Raw genomic sequence first — 17,990 nt, 5'->3', positions numbered from 1 at the left:
ACACACTGCAGCTGTGCCTGAGCAGTATGAAACTGGACTCCTAGTGATAATGTTTCCTGTCTTAATAATAAAGTCTCATAAAGTCTCACATAATTTTTAAATATGCTGTTTATAGTCCACAGCAAACTGTCTTTATACCTTCTTGAATGTTCTTTGTTCTCTCAAAGACTCTGCTGCCGATGGTGCCACTATTTCATGGAAGGAAAACTTTGACCTTGCCTATGCAGAGCTGCATGAGATTGGGAGGTAATATTAACCTTGCTTATCACTGCAATAAAACACTCAAACAATGGCTTGAAGCTTTTTCCTTGGTGGGGAGTTTAGGTTACTTTTGTAGTTAGCTTGAAAACAGCTTCTCCTTTGAAAAAGCATTGCATATCAGATACTGATGAAAATACTGACTAAATTCTGTTTTTCAAGATAAATTCTAATTTGAGAATTGCAGATTGGCAAACTGGTGAGCAATTAGGCAGCCAGATCTCTGGCAGTTGGTATTTTCTCTGTCATCTCTGATTTGAGGTCCTGTTTTGAAGTCATGACGATTTACTGGTTCTGGATAAGCTTAACCTCAAAGACTGGGTTTGCCAAAACCCTTGGGCATGTGACTGACGTATCTTTGCTGACTGAGAGTTAAACAGAGCCTAAATAGGAGCTGCACGTGTTGTCAGCCCTTTGTGCTCTCCACAGGTAATAGATAAGGGGCATGCAAATAATTCAGGTTAATGCAATTATTTCCTCAGCTCAGATGTCAGAGACAATTCTGGGGCTGAAAGGACAGGAGTCCCTCTGGTTCTGTAGGAAACTGGAATGTATTACTAAGAGCTCAAGTTCAGTACATGGTTTCACTGGGTAGTTTTACTTTCAGGAATGGTACTACGGTCTGTAGGAGTTTCCTAAATGCTTTCCTGATAGCTTTTTTCTTAATTTCTTACTGCGTGTCTGAAAAAATGAGACAAAATGGTAGGTCAGTGATTATTTAACAAGGGTTTTCTTTTAGTTCTTTGAGAAGGTTTGGTCTCTTTAATAAAGCAGCTGGAGAAGGGAGACCCACAGCTAAAATAAAAGGAGATAGAACCTGTAAAAGTGGCAGCAAATTGAACCCAGGGGAGGTTGTTAGAGGATATCAGTATGGCTGCACAAAGCAAAGTGACACTGTTTGCTCTCAGTGTTTGCTAATCCCCAAAGAATCTCTACATCCAGGGTAAGAGATGGAGGGCTTTTGTTGGAAAAGGTTATGAACAACTTGTTAAATCTGATGCCTTGTGAAATATTAATGTGATGAATCAAAAAAAAAAAACAACAAAACAACTTCTGTGATTGTGTTAAAAAGCAGGCATGATTTATTCATGAAGCCACCTCATTATTTTGTTTTCTTTGTAATTTCAGGGGTCGATTCTCCATAGTAAAGAAATGTGTCCACAAAGCAACCCGGAAAGATGTTGCTGTAAAATTCATTAGTAAAAAAATGAAAAAGAAAGACCAGGCAGCACATGAAGCAGCTTTGTTACAACACTTACAGCATCCTCAATACATCACAATCCACGATACCTACGAATCTCCTACTTCTTACATCTTAGTTTTGGAACTGTAAGTACATGGAGCTTGGCTTTAAGCATCTGGGTAGGAATCACAGCCCTGTTAAAGCCAAGCATAAAGATCACCCTGAGTTCAGCAGGGAAAAGATTTTATTGATTGAGATGTCAAATAAAATAGCCATTTTCTGCAGAGTTTCCATTGCATTTTCTTTACAGGAAGTAAGATTAAGAGGGACAAATAAAACTGCTTTCTACTTGGGTGAAGCTTGGGTGATTTGTGCCACTGAAAAGCATCAGACCTACTTGGGAAGTTTTGTCCACTTTTTACATTGGAGTAAAAGTGTTTCTGCTAGATTGAAGCCTTCATCATTCTAATGCTTTTTGTTGAAGAAACCTATGTAGCAACCATGCTTGTCCCGTAAGAAGAAACAGCAACCAAACACCAAAATGCTTTGCTATGGTTTATCCAACAAAGTATATTTGGGCTATTTCATTGTTTGTTTGTACAGATAAATAAACCAGGTGGAAAACTTTTATTGGGTTAGTTTTCCCATAAAAAATATTACCAGCTGAAAATGTCAATTATTTTTTTCCTACATTATGTAACCAGCTCTATAAATAAATAGATGGAACCAAATAATTAAGAAGTTCTGTTTCCATAGGGATTGTCTCTGTCTATTGAATCCATCCTTAAGCAAATGAGTTTACTTTAAGACTGTTGCTAAATTTGTCAAGGACTGGCGATAACAATTGAAGATTAATCATTCTACCATTTCCATGGCCTGCAGTATCTTGAGATATCATTAAATACTCATCAGATCTTGCATCTTATTTTCCTTCCTTTTTTAGGTCACAGAGTTTCTGTTGCAATTTTGTTTTCAGATATGTGTTCCTAGAGATGCCATATGATGTTTCATGCACAGGGTTTGGTTTGTTTGTAGGATGGATGATGGTCGTCTCTTAGATTATTTGATGAACCACGATGAACTTATGGAGGAAAAGGTGGCATTCTATATAAGAGACACGATGGAAGCCTTGCAGTACCTCCACAACTGCAGAGTGGCTCACTTGGACATAAAGGTAGGAACAAATTAGAATGATTCTGTTATTCTGTGCCCTGGAACAGAGAGTTCCCAGCTGTACAGAAGGGAGGAGGTGCAGTCTGTGCCCCATGGAGATAATCACTAAATGGACAAGCTGTTGATCAGAGAAAGGAGTTACTGGCCTGCAGCGCCAGGTCTTTGCCTTCAGACAAGAAATGCACCTTTTCCCTTGATTCACTGGTTTGTTCCCAGGGCTTTCTGGATTTAATGATGGGGAAGGAGGATGTCAGAGAGACAAGAATGAGATGTCACTGGCACCTGGCTGAAGGGAAACGGAATAATTCTATGGAGTATGGTTTGGGCTCACACTGTACCAACTCAGGCCACCAACCTTCCAGAGCAGGGGTGGCTTGTGCCAGACTGGCAGGCACAAAGGAAAAGGAAAGCAGCAAACTACATTGCACTGGACAGCCTGAGATGGGAACTGGGTGGGAAATACATCCAGGGAAGGGTTCAGAGGAAGAACAAAGGACAAGTTGCACTGTGGAGAAGAAATTGGGGTATTCTCTAACGTCACACTCAGACTAGTACAGCTTGTACCTGCTTTTGTGAGCACACATGGCAGGAGGCACTGTACTATCCTGGATTTGGCATTGTACTCCTGTCCTCCCCAGCATCCCCATTATCTTGGATGACAGAGAATTAGCCATTGAAGTTGTGATCAAGTGTTTCATTTTTTGTGATCTGCAACATTGATTCTGGTTGCCAGGGATATCAGATAATCTATAACACGTTGTAGACTTAAATGACAATTAAAAATGGGGAAATAGGGATGAATTTAACTTTCTTATATAGTGGACAATCCAGCTTCAGGGAGATTTATTCTCATCTCTCTAAGTCCAAGGCATGTCAGATGAAGTGAAACTTTCATTCCTCTGCTGCCTCTACCCCTACAAAAATATTCCATTTGTACAGAACCTTATATGAGAATTAGACAAAAAAGGCTCAAATCATTTTGGTTTCTTTCTATGCAATTGTTTGTATTTTTTGCTGTATTTATATGACCCGTCAAAAAGTAGGCATTAATGAGGTAAGAAACTGCAATGAATTCTCTGATCATATACAAAGAAACAAGGTGGAAAGCTAATTTTCTGTGACCTATCTGCAGATCCCCTGAATGGGGGATGCTAAATAAAGCACCTTCTGTTGCTAAGTGGGAAGCAGGAGATGCACTGACAGTGACAGCAGACCCATCCATGGACTATGTTGTCCCAGGATCCTGCTCAAGGATGTGTTGATTTTGTCAATAGAGACTGCACAAAAGAAGAGCAAGTGGAGAGACTGGAACAGCCATATAGTTTATATATATTTTTTTCCATGAGGCAGCAGTAAAATATGCATGAGGATAAGGGAGAGAAAAAGAGATCTAGAAGGGTGCAAGAAGTAAGTTCAGAAATCATCTCAGAGCCAACAAAGGAAGGATAATCCATGTTAAGTCCCCAGAAGAGCGTGTATAGCAATACTCAGTATCTCTCACTGAGAGACAGACCTTAAATACTGAGACCTGCTAAAACAGAGAGAAAACCAATTGGGATTAAATGTAATTTTACTCTGTCTTGGAAAGCATGACCGTGTCCTGGTGTGTGTAGGGGAACACTGGCAGCTCCGTGTCAATTGACAGCAACAGTAATGGCACACACAAGACCCTCCCTGGGTAGCGGGTGCAAATTTGAACATTTTCTTCGTGAGGAACACTTCTGCTGCAAGTTACACTAACTTAGCCAGCTGTCATCCAAACAAATGCAATCTAAATAAACTGATCATATATATATGTCTTATTAAAATTGAAAAATCCATCAGTACTCTTAATCTGTAGAGATTAGTTTGGGAAAATAAACGGTAAGTATTTGGGACAAAGTGCAAAATCCCAGTGTGTTGCCCTAGTGCAAAAGAGGATCTTGTCACTGTGACTGCAGCATTGATCTGAATTTAGAGCAAACAGCAGCTGAGCTGGTTCTTTATCATTCACTCTCCTGATCTCTCCCTTGCACATCTAATTAAATGCACGTTTTAATTAGCTATTATGCCTACATGAATCCTACCTATTTCATTTGCCAAAATATAGTTATGATTAAGTTTATATCATTGTCTTTTCAACAGCCAGAAAATCTGCTCATTGATTTGAGAATCCCAGTGCCTCGTGTCAAGATCATTGATTTGGAAGATGCAGTCCAGATCACAGGTCATTACCATGTCCACCACCTCCTTGGAAACCCAGAGTTCGCAGCCCCTGAAGTTATCCAAGGCCTTCCTGTCTCCTTGAGCACGGATATCTGGAGCATTGGGGTCCTCACCTATGTCATGTTAAGTGGCGTCTCTCCGTTCCTGGATGAAAGCAAAGAGGAGACTTGTATCAATGTGTGTAGAGTGGATTTCAGCTTCCCACACGAGTACTTCTCTGATGTGAGCCACGCTGCCAGGGATTTCATCAATGTTATCCTCCAGGAAGATTTCAGGAGAAGGCCGACGGCAGCCACTTGTTTACAGCATCCGTGGCTGCAGCCGCACAATGGCAGCTATTCCAAGATCCCACTGGATACCTCCCGCTTGGCGTCCTTCATCGAGCGCCGCAGGCACCAGTACGACGTGCACCCGGTCCCCAGCGTCAAGAGCTTCCTGCTGAGCAGGATGAACCCGGGCACGTAGTGCCTCCACCCACGGGATCCTGCACTGCTGCTCCTGAGCCGTGTGCCGGGAGCGCTGCCAGGAGCACGCAGATCCTTTGTACATATCCCATGTTTGACGTTTGCATTTCACCAACTGCAAGGTGGGAATCACTGCAGACGTGGCAACGGGACTAAGGCAAAGGAGGTGACAGCACTGGGGACATGCTCCCTCTCTCCGGGCACGTGGTACTGCCACATCCACCGCCAAAAAAGGACTGCAGGAAGCAAACACCAACTGGGAATGAGAGCCAAAATTGCAGTTGCCTTAATCTTTTTGAGGCAGCCTTATAAGAAATCCTCTTGATCTTGCTGAACTGAATTCAAAATGTACAAAAGACTACAAGTAGCATAGTAGGGGGGAGTGAAACCAGGCTGACCTTAGCACGTACTGCAGAACTGGACCGGTCAGTTTTTGCTGAAATCATTGCAAGCCTGCTCCAGGTTATCAGTAAGATTTCTCATGCCCCATATGCCCAGGTCTGCCATGATTTCAGTGGGGACTTTGCCTGCATAGGACATGCAAGATCAGGCTCCAGTCACTGCTGGATCAGCTCCCATGGTGGCATGGCTTAGGTACACTGGTGTTGCATGGTAGTGCTCAGACCAAAATCCTCCATTAAGCCCCTCCATGGGCTTTCTGCTGTGTTAAGTCAACGTGCAGCACCTTTCAGAGCTAAGATTAAAGTAATGAATTCATTGGAGCATACAGCTGGTTCTGATTAAGCACAATGGGACTATGGTGGGTTTTTTAAAAGCATTTTATACACATTGTACAGAAATCTTTTGCAAAACCTGTGCATTGAGAAAAGGCAGAGTCCAATTTTTGCAGTATCTGTAAACTAGATGATGATGGTGATGAAGACAATTTTTTCTATCACAGGTTTTCAGTATACATATATTGTATCATAGATATAAATATATATAAATGTAAAGGATCCTGTTCCATTTCTAGCTTCAGAATTGCTTGGCCCAAAGTCCATCCAAGCCTTTCAGAGTGCAGTAGGAGTGGTGAGTTCATTCTTGTGCTTACAGCTTTAAAATCATTCTCAGTGTTTAAAGCATGTAATTTGTTTCATTTCCAAACTTGTAAATATCTCTCAGCCACCATTAGCACCTCATAACCAAAGCATTCATGAGGATATTTTTATGTCCAAAGCCTAATTTGTAATAAAAAAAAAATAATATTGACAAATAATTTCTCTCTTGTAAGCCAAGTTGCAACATCATCATATTGATGTTACAGTGACGGAGCCAGCCTTAAGTATAGCCAACATAGGGAGTCTGTAGTGACAAATCAGCAGTTTGTAGGTTGGCCAAATCTTCCTTTCCAGAAATGGGACTGGAAGGGGAAACCATCTGGGGCTTCCCCATCCTCTTGCCACACCACAATGCCTTGTGGGGTTACAGTCAAAGAGATTTTTTTTCCCCTGGCACATGGGGACTTTGTCTCGCTGCTGAGTAACATTTGTGTGTCTGTAATGGGAAATGGCAGTTGTTATCAAAGGTTTTCCAAAGGAAAAGCGCTTGATCTGACCACGTGTGCTCATACAGACTCTCTTGTAAGGGAGAGAGTCAAATCTTGTTTACCATCTGAGTAACTTCACTGTGAGCCTGCAGGAGCAAGCACTGTCTCTGCCAGTGGGTGGTAGAGATACCCTGCAAGTACTGTTAAATTCTCAGGGCTCTGACAGCCCTTTTTTGATCCACCTCCAAGCTCCCTTTCACAGCAGGGAGGAGACCTGGCCCTCCTCTTTGTGCTTGCTATATCACTACACCAGAGTGGTCAGTATTTTGTTAGTGGAGAAGAGGCACAGCAAAAACCCTCAGTGCTCGACACTGAGTGTGTGCAACAAAGAACATCCCTTGAGATGGGGAAGCCACAGGCAGAAGGGTGAGCTCAGATGCCTCAGCAGAGTCAGAAGCATTTCTGTGAGAGACCTAATACAGGGAGGAAATGTGGAAAGGTTTGAAAGAGACAAGTGTTCACAGAAGGTTAAGCTTTTTGAAAATCATCTAGAACCCATCTCAGTTCCTCTCTAGAGCAGCAGCTGATTTTCTAAGCAATCCAGCAGCACCTCTTAGATAAAGACCAGACTCTCATCCTGAGAAACAGTGCCAAGTATGCAATTTCTTAGCAACTGAATACAGACAGCAGTTAAAGGGAGTCTCTAATTACCACCAGCCTCAGGTACTTTCTCACTATAGGACTGTCTGTAATTCTTCCTATTTGTCAAAGCTGACTTTGTGCTGTGATTGTGCTGCCCTTAAAAAAATATTTGTGGAAGTGTGGTCTGTAAAACCCACAGCTTTTATTAGGCCCATGGGTACAGTTGAAGCCACAGGCTTTCTGCTTGGCATTAATACAAACAAATTCTCGTTTATCACATGAAATTTGGAGTTATTTAGCATTAAGTTTTTCTACGTCCTGCATTCATATGTCAAACTACAACAGCAGACACTCTGAATGCACAGGGGGAAAAAGCTGGACTGTTTAAGGTAATATTTAAGCCTCTTATTCCTATCAAGTAACAGAAAAAAAAAAAAAAACCAAAAGGCTGAAAGAGAGATGATATATGATTAGTTGTTGGTGCTCAGATTCAGAAAAGACTCCTTGTTGAGAGAGCTGGAGGTGCTGAACTCTGATGATGTTGAATGTTCTGAGGTAACTTTCTTTTGTGGTTTTGCTTTTTCCATATTCATGTTAGAGCACCTCTTCCTGGATACCATTCTTCTTACAGCCCATTCAGGAATACTTGAACCAGTTAAAACATCCACAAAACATTTGTGATTACCAACCATTCTAGCTTTTGCCTGAATAATACCAAGTTTACATGCAATATTGCCATATGATAAATGCACAGGAAGTATTCTGACTTTGCTCTTTCAAAGTCTTTTTCAGCCAGCCTGTGGTGCCTCTGCAGATACAACAGGTCCTTTAACTCTGTTGCAAACTCTAACTCCATTTTAAAGAGATTACAGAAGCTGAGTAAGTAGGCCTGGAGTGTACCCGCTGTGTACCTGGAGTGTACCTGCTCCTCACCACAGCCAATCCCCTGTGTGGCATTCTCCAATGACTGGATTTTTTTTTTTTTGTGCATGGAATATTGTCTGTAAAAAACACAGTTTCTCAGTGAAGCTTCCCAGAGAATATCCAAAGGGAAGATTTCCACCTGCAGCTGTGTACCACTCGGGGTGTTCCCAAGATAGCTTGAAAGTGTGGTGGTGGCTGCACCCTTTGGCTTTTCCAGCAGCTTCCAACCATCCAGGATGACCAACAGGAATACTGACAACAGTGCACCACAAGCTCTGTGTGGAGTAGCACTGTGCACACAGTCACTGCTGTCAGACAATTCCACAGTGCTCTTACCCTGCTCTGACATCAAAGTGTGGCTCACAGTGTCCCCAGGTGCTGGGTGACATGAGGGCAGCAGCAAAGGTGCTGGTGACACAGAGCCCAGAGGACGTGGTGACATGGGAGATCCTTATTTAAGATGGCTTCAATTAATGAATGTGCAATGAGAAATTAGCTCTCCTCTCTCTCTGCTCCACTTGGAGCAGCCAGGCCAGGGCAGGAGTTCTGCTGGCCAGTGTAAACTGTCAGCCCCATCAGGTGTTGCTGCCCTGGGGGAGGCCCCACTGACCACCAGGCTGCCAAGCCCCCTGTGCATGGTGCTACTGGAGTGACACACAGCCAGGCCAGGGTGATAGACTTCAGTATTTTAAACCAATTCAGGCTTTAAAATTTATAATATGTCTCTCTCTTCTCAAGTTCTATTTAGTCTGACTGCCCTTTCTTTTTAAAAGACTACGGATTGGTTTTTTTCAGTAACATGTATCTTTTTCCTTCTAAGTTAATGCTGCGACAAAGTCTGTGCCTTCAGCTGACCCTGAGGCTGTGGCTTCAGTGGAGTTAATTAGCATTTCTGACAATGCTATTAGGCCTGTGCTACAAATACTGTGCATAAAGGCTGAATGCAGAGCCACGCATTATAACCTGACTATATATAACCCTATTTTAATGCCCTTGCAATGAGGGGACTGTGTCAAGTAACCTAGAATAACAGAAATTTCAGAGACATGTAAAGGCTTCTCTGTGCACATAAAAGTCTAGCAGAAAATTTACATGCACAGGGGCTCACCACTTTTTTTTTTTTTTCTTGTTTCTTTCACAGCAGAGGTGAATTCTCGTCTAACACAGGGCTTGAGTTTATTTTCAAGCTCATTCACTCATGTCCCATCAGAAAATGGTGCTTTCCCAAGGAAACAAAATCAAGTCTCATTGTACTAGGCTGACTGCACACTGCCATCAAGTGATGTACTCTCGTTCTGGGATCTGTATAGTGCTGAGTGTTTCCATAGCGTCAGGATGCTGAATGTTTGCTGTGACTGTAGTCTTTATTATGGAGCTAGTGAAAAACCAACATCTTCTCTACTCAAGCCATATTTCACCTCCATGTCCAACTTCTGATGCTGGTGCTTTTACTTCTCTTTCTACCAAACTGTTCAACACTGCTCTGCCACTGAGGTCAATTGCTGATAACTTTTGTAAAGCAAATGCAATAGCAAGTGCAAAAAAAAAAATCAATCTCAGATTTATTCACCGAGGTAAGAGCAAACAGTTGGAACGTGTTGATGCTTTCAATCCTTGCAACAATTCACTGAAGGAGGAAAAAAGAAACAGTATTGCTAATAGCTCAGCATTTTCAAGGTGCAAATTCCACAGCCTTAATTATTTCAGTGTATTGCTGGTCTGCCTTAAATGTATCATCAGTTTTATTGCGGATTTCATTTTGTATGCACACAATGTTGGTTTGTAAAGGCAGGTTTGTAAATATTTCCTTTGTAAGTCGAATCACTCATGTGTACTGTTGTGAGGTGACTACTTGCTGTCCCATGTTGTTGTTACTATACTGCAGTATATATAATCATCTACAGATTTAGCTTCGACCTGTACATCTCCTGTCTTGCATTCCCATAAATAGAGTATACTAAAGACTCAATTTCTGGGCTTTTTTGATTAAATAAAATTATTCAGAGAAGACCGGGTCAGTCTTACTTATTTCACACACGTGGCATCTTTCTGAGTGAGGCCTTGGGAAGAGACTCGGGGCCGGCTGAGGGCTTTATTCAGCTCATGTTTATTCAGCTCAGGGCTTTATTCAGCTCATGTTTTCTGGGGGAATCTCTCAGGGAACCAGCCCAAGGGATCCACCGAGCGGCCCTTTGGGAATCACTCGAGGAGCCGAGGCGGCGAGAAACCCTCGGGTCACATCAAACCCTCTGCACCGGCGGCTTCTGCTCCTCGGGGGAATGGGGTGAGGAGGGAGCTGGGAACCATGCAGGGAGAGCGGCCTCAGGGAGCGGGGGACGGCGCAGGGACTGCCGCCTCGGGGAGGGGACGCGGACGGGCCACACGGAGCCCGGGATGGCGCAGCCGGGCTCCCGCCTCAGGCAGGCAGGGAGGCAGGCAGGCAGGGAGGCAGGAGGCGGCACGGCCACAGCGGCTCCCGGGCGCCTCACGCCGTCCCCGCCCCGCGGCCCGCCCGCCCCGCATCATCTCCGTGCGCCGGGCCCGCGATGGCGGCGGGGCCTGGGGCGGCCGCGGCGGCGGCGCTGAGCGGGGCGGGCGCGCTGCGCTTCGGGCACTTCGTGCTGAAGAGCGGCCGCTCCTCCCCCGTGTACATCGACCTGCGCGGGCTCGTGTCCCACCCGCGCCTCCTCCGGCAGGTGCGAGCCGGGGAACCCCGGGACCCCCCGGCCCGCGTGTCCCGGCCCTTGGCGGGTCCCTCACGGCCCAGGGGCAGCGGGGCCGCGCAGGGTCGGCTCCGGGCCGTGTCAGGCAGAGAGGTTTCATTGATTTAGTCACGTTCGCTCCAGCCTGGCTCTTGGTTTTCCTTTCCAGGTTGCGGGACTTCTTTTCCAGGCAGCCCAGGATGCGGGTGTGCGGTACGACTGCGTGTGCGGCGTTCCGTACACGGCGCTGCCGCTGGCCACCATCATCTGCGCGGAAAATCAGGTTCCCATGCTTATACGGAGGAAGGAGGGAAAGGACTACGGTAAAGCCTTCAAATCAAGAGTTTGCAGTTTACCTTCTTTGGGAAACGACTTTATGGTCATTTTTTGGTGGTTCTTTTGTAAGGCACATGATCTCCGTTCCAGTTTAAGGTTACTATTGCAATTTCCCTCCTAAAGGAAACCTCCACAGCATTCCAGCCTCATCAGCCTCTCCCAGCTGGTTGCTGTTTAGCCTTTAGTCCTGATGTAGGAGATTTAGAGACTTGAGGGTTGTTCCCTGTTTCTTTGATTTTGTTTGTGAGAGTTTATTTTCCTTAGCAATATCTTTTTTTTTTCCTTGTTACTCTTGCTATAGTTCTGTATTAGTGGCCTCATCCAGGAATGAGGATTTATAACTCAGAATCTCTAGCATGCTGAGACCAGAGCCATGTTTTGCTCATATTAACACCAAAAGGAACTTTTCTAGTCTCTTCTTCATTTATCTCTCAACCCCCTTTTTCTTTCGTTATCCTGTGGTCCTGTAATCAGTGAGCCAGATGAGCAGCAGTCCCTTCTCTGAGTAATGAACCATTTATTTGATTGTGATAAAGGATGTGGGAGAGCAGACTGAAGCATTAACCTGCCATATAACTGGATTTCTAAGTATGCTCTTCCAACTATGTGTAATTAGAAAGTACACTTGTCAAAACTAAATGTTACTCCTGTGTCATGCAGTGGGACAGCCATGGAAACATTTACTGTTCCTTCTTGTGAGGCACAAGCCAGTTGTGACAGCGATTAACTGCTCCTGGGAAAGCCAGGCATCCCTTTGTCCTTGCCTCCCAGGAGGCCTTTCATGGATGTGTGCCTGTTGTTAGTTAGGAAAAAGGCACTTGAGGCTTTACTCCTTCTAATTGTTCTAACAGGCATATTAAGCACACAGTGCTGCCTGTGGAAAACAGGGGACGTGTGAAGAGTGCCAGTAACTTGGCTGTCTTAAAGGTGTTTTAAATAACAAGAGAATAATTTTGTAAGCCTGAGCTTTCAAGTCATGACAATACTAAATTTCTGAAGTCATCTTATTCAAACATTTGAATTTGTGCTGTTAACAGTATGTCAGTTTTGTTATGGAACATAACTTCTGGATACATAAACTAGTATTTTATCAGCTTGGAGAAGTAACAGTCTTTATGAACTGAATTACAGATCAGTGAGTGAGCTGTGGTAAGAACTGTGATATCATCTAATAAAGTTTTGATTCTATTAAGGTTTTCTTGGGTTGTCCAACCTTTGCTAATTTGGTGGAGTGTTTGCTTTTTACTGTTCAGGTACTAAGCGGATGGTAGAAGGCACCATTAATCCAGGAGAGACATGCCTGATCATTGAGGATGTGGTAACAAGTGGATCCAGTGTACTGGAAACTGCAGAAGCTCTTCAGAAAGAAGGATTAAAAGTCACGGATGCCATAGTGCTGTTGGACAGGGAGCAGGGTGGGAAGGCCAGGCTAGAGGAGCATGGAATTCGCTTGCACTCTGTGTGCACCTTATCTGGGGTGCTGGAGATTCTCCAGCAGCAGGGAGAAGTGGCTGCTGAGATGGTTGAAAAGGTGAAGAAATTCATTGAGGGAAATGTGTTTGAGGCAGTGGCTCAGAACGGTGCTGCTCCTGTAAAGAGACTCTGCAAGGAGCTGAGCTTCAGCGCTCGTGCCCAGCTGCCAGGGGTGCATCCCATTGCAGCCAGGCTTCTCATGCTCATGGAAAAGAAGCAAACAAACCTGTGCCTTTCTGCTGATGTCACCAGCCCCGAGGAGCTGCTGCAGCTAGCTGCCACCCTGGGCCCTAGCATCTGCATCCTGAAGACTCATATAGACATCCTGAATGATTTCACCCAAGAGGTAGTAAAGGAGTTGAGAACGCTCGCAGATCAACATGAATTCTTGATTTTTGAAGACAGGAAATTTGCAGATATTGGACACACAGTCAAACACCAGTATGAAGGTGATTATCATCCACCTGGATTTACCATAACTGCCTCTGGTGTAACTGCACTACTGGCACAGGCTGCCAGGAGAGAGCGTGGAATCTCCAGCCTTGGGAAATACTCAAGGGGATAAGACCCTGAGCAATCTGACCTAGCATTGAAGTTAACCCTGTTAAGAGGGCATGATCTCCTGAGGTCCCTTCCAACCTAAACTGTTTTATGACTCTGTGGTTGTGCTCAGTAAGTACTTCTGAGTCGTATGCCATGAGAAAGTGCTGCCTGCTGTTACTGTACTGGTTGTGTGCCCAGCATGGCTTTCTTTTGATATTCCATCTGCAGCTGTAGAACTGCTGTTCTCTTTTCCTGATCCTTATGTCCCATATGATCTGTTTGCTGTCTGGGCAGATAGCACCTGTGACAGCATATTTCTGGGCTCCCATAAATGTCTCAGTAAATATTAAAGGTGAGACACTAGCAAGTCTTTGTGAAAAGTAAACTGAGAGATTACACTTTGTGGTTAGGCAGCTGTCAGAGCTGTCTGATGAGACTGAACTTGTAACTGACAAGCTTCAGCAGTAACACTGTCTTTTAAATCTCTGAGTGATAAGGTGTGCAGTTGTTTTTGTCTGACTTGTGCTTCCTGTTTAACACATTTCTGACAGCTCTTTGCCTGTGTCTTCCTGCCCGTGCTCTCAGGTGGCATGTTCAGAATCGCGTCCTGGGCGGACATCGTCAATGCCCACGTGGTTCCAGGCTCTGGAGTTGTGAAAGGGCTGAAGGAAGTGGGTCTCCCTCTCCAGCGTGGCTGCCTCCTGGTTGCAGAGATGAGTTCCCAAGGGTCCCTCGCAACGGGTGAATACACAAAAGCTGCAGTAAGTGGGCAGTCTTGGGTTAAAAGCTTGTAAAGTGTGACAGGGAGGTTTTTCTATACTTGCACTTCCAAAAGTTCCTTCAGCTCTAACTATTACAGGTGTTTGTTTTTTTCCTTGGAGACTTAGGAATATGACTGTGTGGTGTTTAAAGGTTGCAGCTGTAGGCCCGTGATGTAAGATGGTCAGAGTTCACACTTGGAATTCTAGTACACATGTCACGTTTGCTATTAGCACTCTCCCCCCGCCACCCTTTTATTTTTATTTCTTTTTTTAAGCCGTGCATTTCTAATGAGTTTAAATCCATTTGCAGTATTATTTATAATGTAGAAAGAAACATAATATTCACTTCTCTGCCAGAGGGAGGGAGTGACTTTACATTGGGAAAGCAAGAGGTGTTTCACACCCTACCTCACACAGATTCAAGTGTCAGAGGGTAGATGAGAAACAGGTTGCTAGGCCAGCTGAGTTTTAAGTATATCATTTGTGTAATTGTTCACTGATGTTCACTGATTTTTCAGGTACAGATGGCTGAAGAAAACTCAGATTTTGTTTTTGGATTCATATGTGGATCTAGAGTTAGTAATAAACCAGAATTTCTTCACTTAACCCCAGGAGTGCAGCTGCAAACTGGAGGTAACAACTTCCGAAATATTTTTAGTCTGTTTGCAAGTACAGAAGTGATCTAGTCTTCAGTGAAAAAGTGACTTCTGAAGAGGGTTTGGATGGTGATTCTCAGCTGGGAGGAGTCTGTTTCCCACTAAGGGGTGTCTCCCATATTTCTGGATATACTGATCCCTTTCTTGGGAATTCTGGAAGGCAGTGAGCAGGCTGTAGAACCTTTTTCCCTGTTTTGAGGTCTGAGCATACCATAAAGCACATTCCTGAAAACATGTAAAATGTCTTCAGATAGGTGTTAGATTAGATGTAAAACTATTCAGTTGTAGTAAAAAAAAATACAACAAATAGAGAAGTCCAGCTGAAACACTTGGTATTGATATAGATGCAGTATCAGTGAATGGAAAGTCTTGTGCTGACTGAAGAGGTTGTCATTGAAGCAGATAGGGTAGATATGTTTCTCTGCAATACTTAATTTTTATGAGACTTAAACTTTTACACAAGCGTTTACATTAATGTTTGGGGGTTTTGCCTGCTTCAAGAAGTCTGAGGCTTATTTTATGATGCTTCTTTGAGTTCCGTTTGAGACTGTTCTGTCTGTAATGATTGGTAAACCATAAAAAAGGAGAGTGCTGGCTGTCAAATTTGGTCTGTGTTTTTTGGTTGGCAATGCAGTTTGTAGTTCTGTTTGTGGATTGTTAGGATGAGAGCTGGGATGGGGGACCTGTTTCATGTTCCAGCACCTTTCTGAAGGTTTTTAGTACATGCAGTTTTGTACAAACAAAACCAAAATGGTGTCTGTATTTCAGGTGATAACCTTGGACAGAAGTACCTAAGCCCCAAGGAAGTTATTGGTGAAAAAGGCTCAGATATCATTATTGTGGGACGTGGCATCTTGGCAGTTTCAGACCGTCTCCAAGCAGCAGAGAAGTACAGAAAGGCAGCATGGGAGAGCTACATGAGCAGGCTTGGTGTTCCTGCAGAAGACTGAAAACCACACGCTGTCCTAGCCAGCAAGCAAAGCTGATGGAGCTGCAGCCGTCATGAGGGGTCCAGTTAAATACATGGACACTTCAGCCTGTAGAAAACTGCCCTTTTGGAGAAATATCTATTACAAAGTTGTTTTAATTGTACACACAGTGGTCAAATTGTACTTGCCATTGTTGTTTTTTTTGATATTTGAATGTAAGAAAGTAGAACTTCATGCCCATTTTTTAGCCTTAGTAGGCTTTCTTGTTTGAAAAATATTACACAAAACACTCCAAGGGTATTTTTTTTGGCTGTTGTTGCCTTCATCTCTTTTCCCCACCCTCAGATTTTTTCTGGCTGTGGAAATGGTATTTTGTTATGTTCTTAATAAACTTCACCTGCACATTTGATGTGCTGTCCCCACCTTCACAGGTTTTTTCAGCTTCCCTGTTTCCAAGGAGCAAGTGCAGGTTTAATGCCACACTCTGAAATTGAATTATGTGGTGTTTAATAAATACTTTTTTGCTACCATTTTCCCTTTTCACTGGCTCTATGTGTCTTTGTTCTGTGGCAGAAGTATAATAAAAAATCATTCTGTGTCTGTGACTGAAGAAGTTGCTCATGATTCTTTTTACAGAATTTGTTGGAGCAGTTAGTTGTGTGCTTAATTAAAGTGGAGCTGTTGATTGATATGAATTAAAAATATATTTTATTAGACTTCTTGTGACAATAGCTGGCATACTTGCAGGCTTTACTTTCCACTGTACATGGTAAATAAGGAGAAATAGAAATGTCTTGCATGATTTGTTTTGGTTCTAAAGTATGAAATAACCTTAAGTGTGTCTAGCATGTAGGGGTGTAAATAACAATGAAAATGTTACTGACCAAGAAGTCAAAAACCAGTGGTGATGCAGTTCTGGACTTAGTGCTTTGTTCCAGAGCACACAGAAAGCTGGGTCCTTTTGTTAATACACTTACGTCTGGACTGGGAACAACTGTATTTAGTGAGGTTTTTGCCATTAGTGCCAGATCTTTGAAAATAGGAGATTGGAGGAGGCTTTTTTTGGTTGGTTTAATTTATGCAGGATGTCTAAGACCAAGGGACACAGGTTGGGATCTGAGGGCTTTGCTTTATGCCTCGTGATTTGGTGATATAGTGCTCTCTCATGATTCAGCTGCTTGTGGGACTTAAGCTGTTGTGGAGAGAATGTTAGAACACTGTGTGTGTTATTTTCCTTGGGGGTACCTACCAGTTGCTTCAGGAGGATTAAGTATCATAATTCACACCTAGAGAATTCCACCCTGTGGAAGAAGGAACTTGTTGATTATGAGGTGTCCTGTTCAGACACCCTGCAATGGTCAGTGGGATGGGATATTTCACTTCAACTTCTAAGTAGTTCCAGTCCTTCAAAGTCCAGGGGATTTGTTTGCTGTCTCTGTATTTCATGCCCTTGAGGCTTGTAGCAGAAACAAGACTTTCTCACTTGGACCTTTTTGCAGAAAACGGCATTTTCCACCAGAGGGAGCTGAGACTCTATTTTTGGGGAGCCTCGACGCTCCGCTTTTTTTACAGCTTCCAAAAATTTCCAGCTCTAGATAATCCTCAGAATGAAAATCTGTCTGGTTTTCAATAAGTTACACCCTTGCTGTTGGGTGTATTTAAAACATTTAAATGTGATTCGAACATTTAAAGCAGTATTCTAAAGCTCATTTAAAACAATTGCTCAGTACAATGTGTTGTGGGCTCACTGTTACAGCACAAGCAGAATTTCATGAGTTCAGTATTTTCCACTAATTCTGCTGAATCGTGTTTAAGCATGTGGCTGACAGCCGTGGAGCTAAACCCCTGAGCAGGCTCTTTGGAGACCGAGTTTATCAGGCCTCTAGCTTAAAAAATAGCAACTGGATTTGGAAAGATGAATGTGATCTAATATCCCGTCACTTTTAGAGGGTATGTGCAACTCACTTTCTTCACAAAGCGAGTTCTGAGGAATGGATCAATTGGGAAACTTCATTTCACAGTCCTTCTTTGTGCCCTCCAGAAAGAGCTGTGTTCTGGCACTTCGTGTGACACCACTGATGCAAACATTTCAATTAGTAAAACAAAACCATGTTACCTCCTATATGCATTCTTCTGTCAGAATGATTATAGTAAACAAGTGTGTGCACTTCCTTTGAGGCACCTGAAAGTGATTAAAAATCCATTTCAAATTAAGAACAAATGTTAATTTCCTTGCTTGCTCCTGCTGCTTGCAT

General features: G+C 43.4%; 2 protein-coding genes across 9 annotated transcripts in view; both read left to right on the top strand.

The window, feature by feature from the left end:
* The window catches only part of KALRN (kalirin RhoGEF kinase), a 467,424-nt gene extending 462,001 nt beyond the window's left edge, over positions 1–5,423 (top strand). For all 8 annotated transcript variants that reach the window (XM_030277125.4, XM_030277127.4, XM_030277129.4 and 5 more), the window contains 4 exons: positions 168–246; positions 1,387–1,587; positions 2,477–2,615; positions 4,739–5,423. In XM_030277125.4, the coding sequence (XP_030132985.4) occupies positions 168–246; positions 1,387–1,587; positions 2,477–2,615; positions 4,739–5,284 (965 nt within the window). In that variant the 3' untranslated portion in view covers positions 5,285–5,423. The remainder of the gene's footprint in view (positions 1–167; positions 247–1,386; positions 1,588–2,476; positions 2,616–4,738) is intronic.
* A 5,411-nt stretch (positions 5,424–10,834) lies between these two features.
* Positions 10,835–16,348, top strand: UMPS (uridine monophosphate synthetase). Its single transcript, XM_002188069.6, has 6 exons — positions 10,835–11,031; positions 11,207–11,360; positions 12,627–13,295; positions 13,975–14,150; positions 14,669–14,783; positions 15,575–16,348. The coding sequence occupies exons 1-6, from the start codon at positions 10,882–10,884 to the stop codon at positions 15,754–15,756; spliced, it is 1,446 nt and encodes a 481-aa protein (XP_002188105.5). The 5' UTR covers positions 10,835–10,881; the 3' UTR covers positions 15,757–16,348.
* The last annotated feature ends 1,642 nt before the right edge of the window (positions 16,349–17,990 follow it).

Source organism: Taeniopygia guttata, chromosome 7, assembly GCF_048771995.1.
Source record: "Taeniopygia guttata chromosome 7, bTaeGut7.mat, whole genome shotgun sequence".
Taxonomy (NCBI): Eukaryota; Metazoa; Chordata; class Aves; order Passeriformes; family Estrildidae; genus Taeniopygia; species Taeniopygia guttata.
This window is presented reverse-complemented; position numbering and strand designations above follow the sequence as displayed.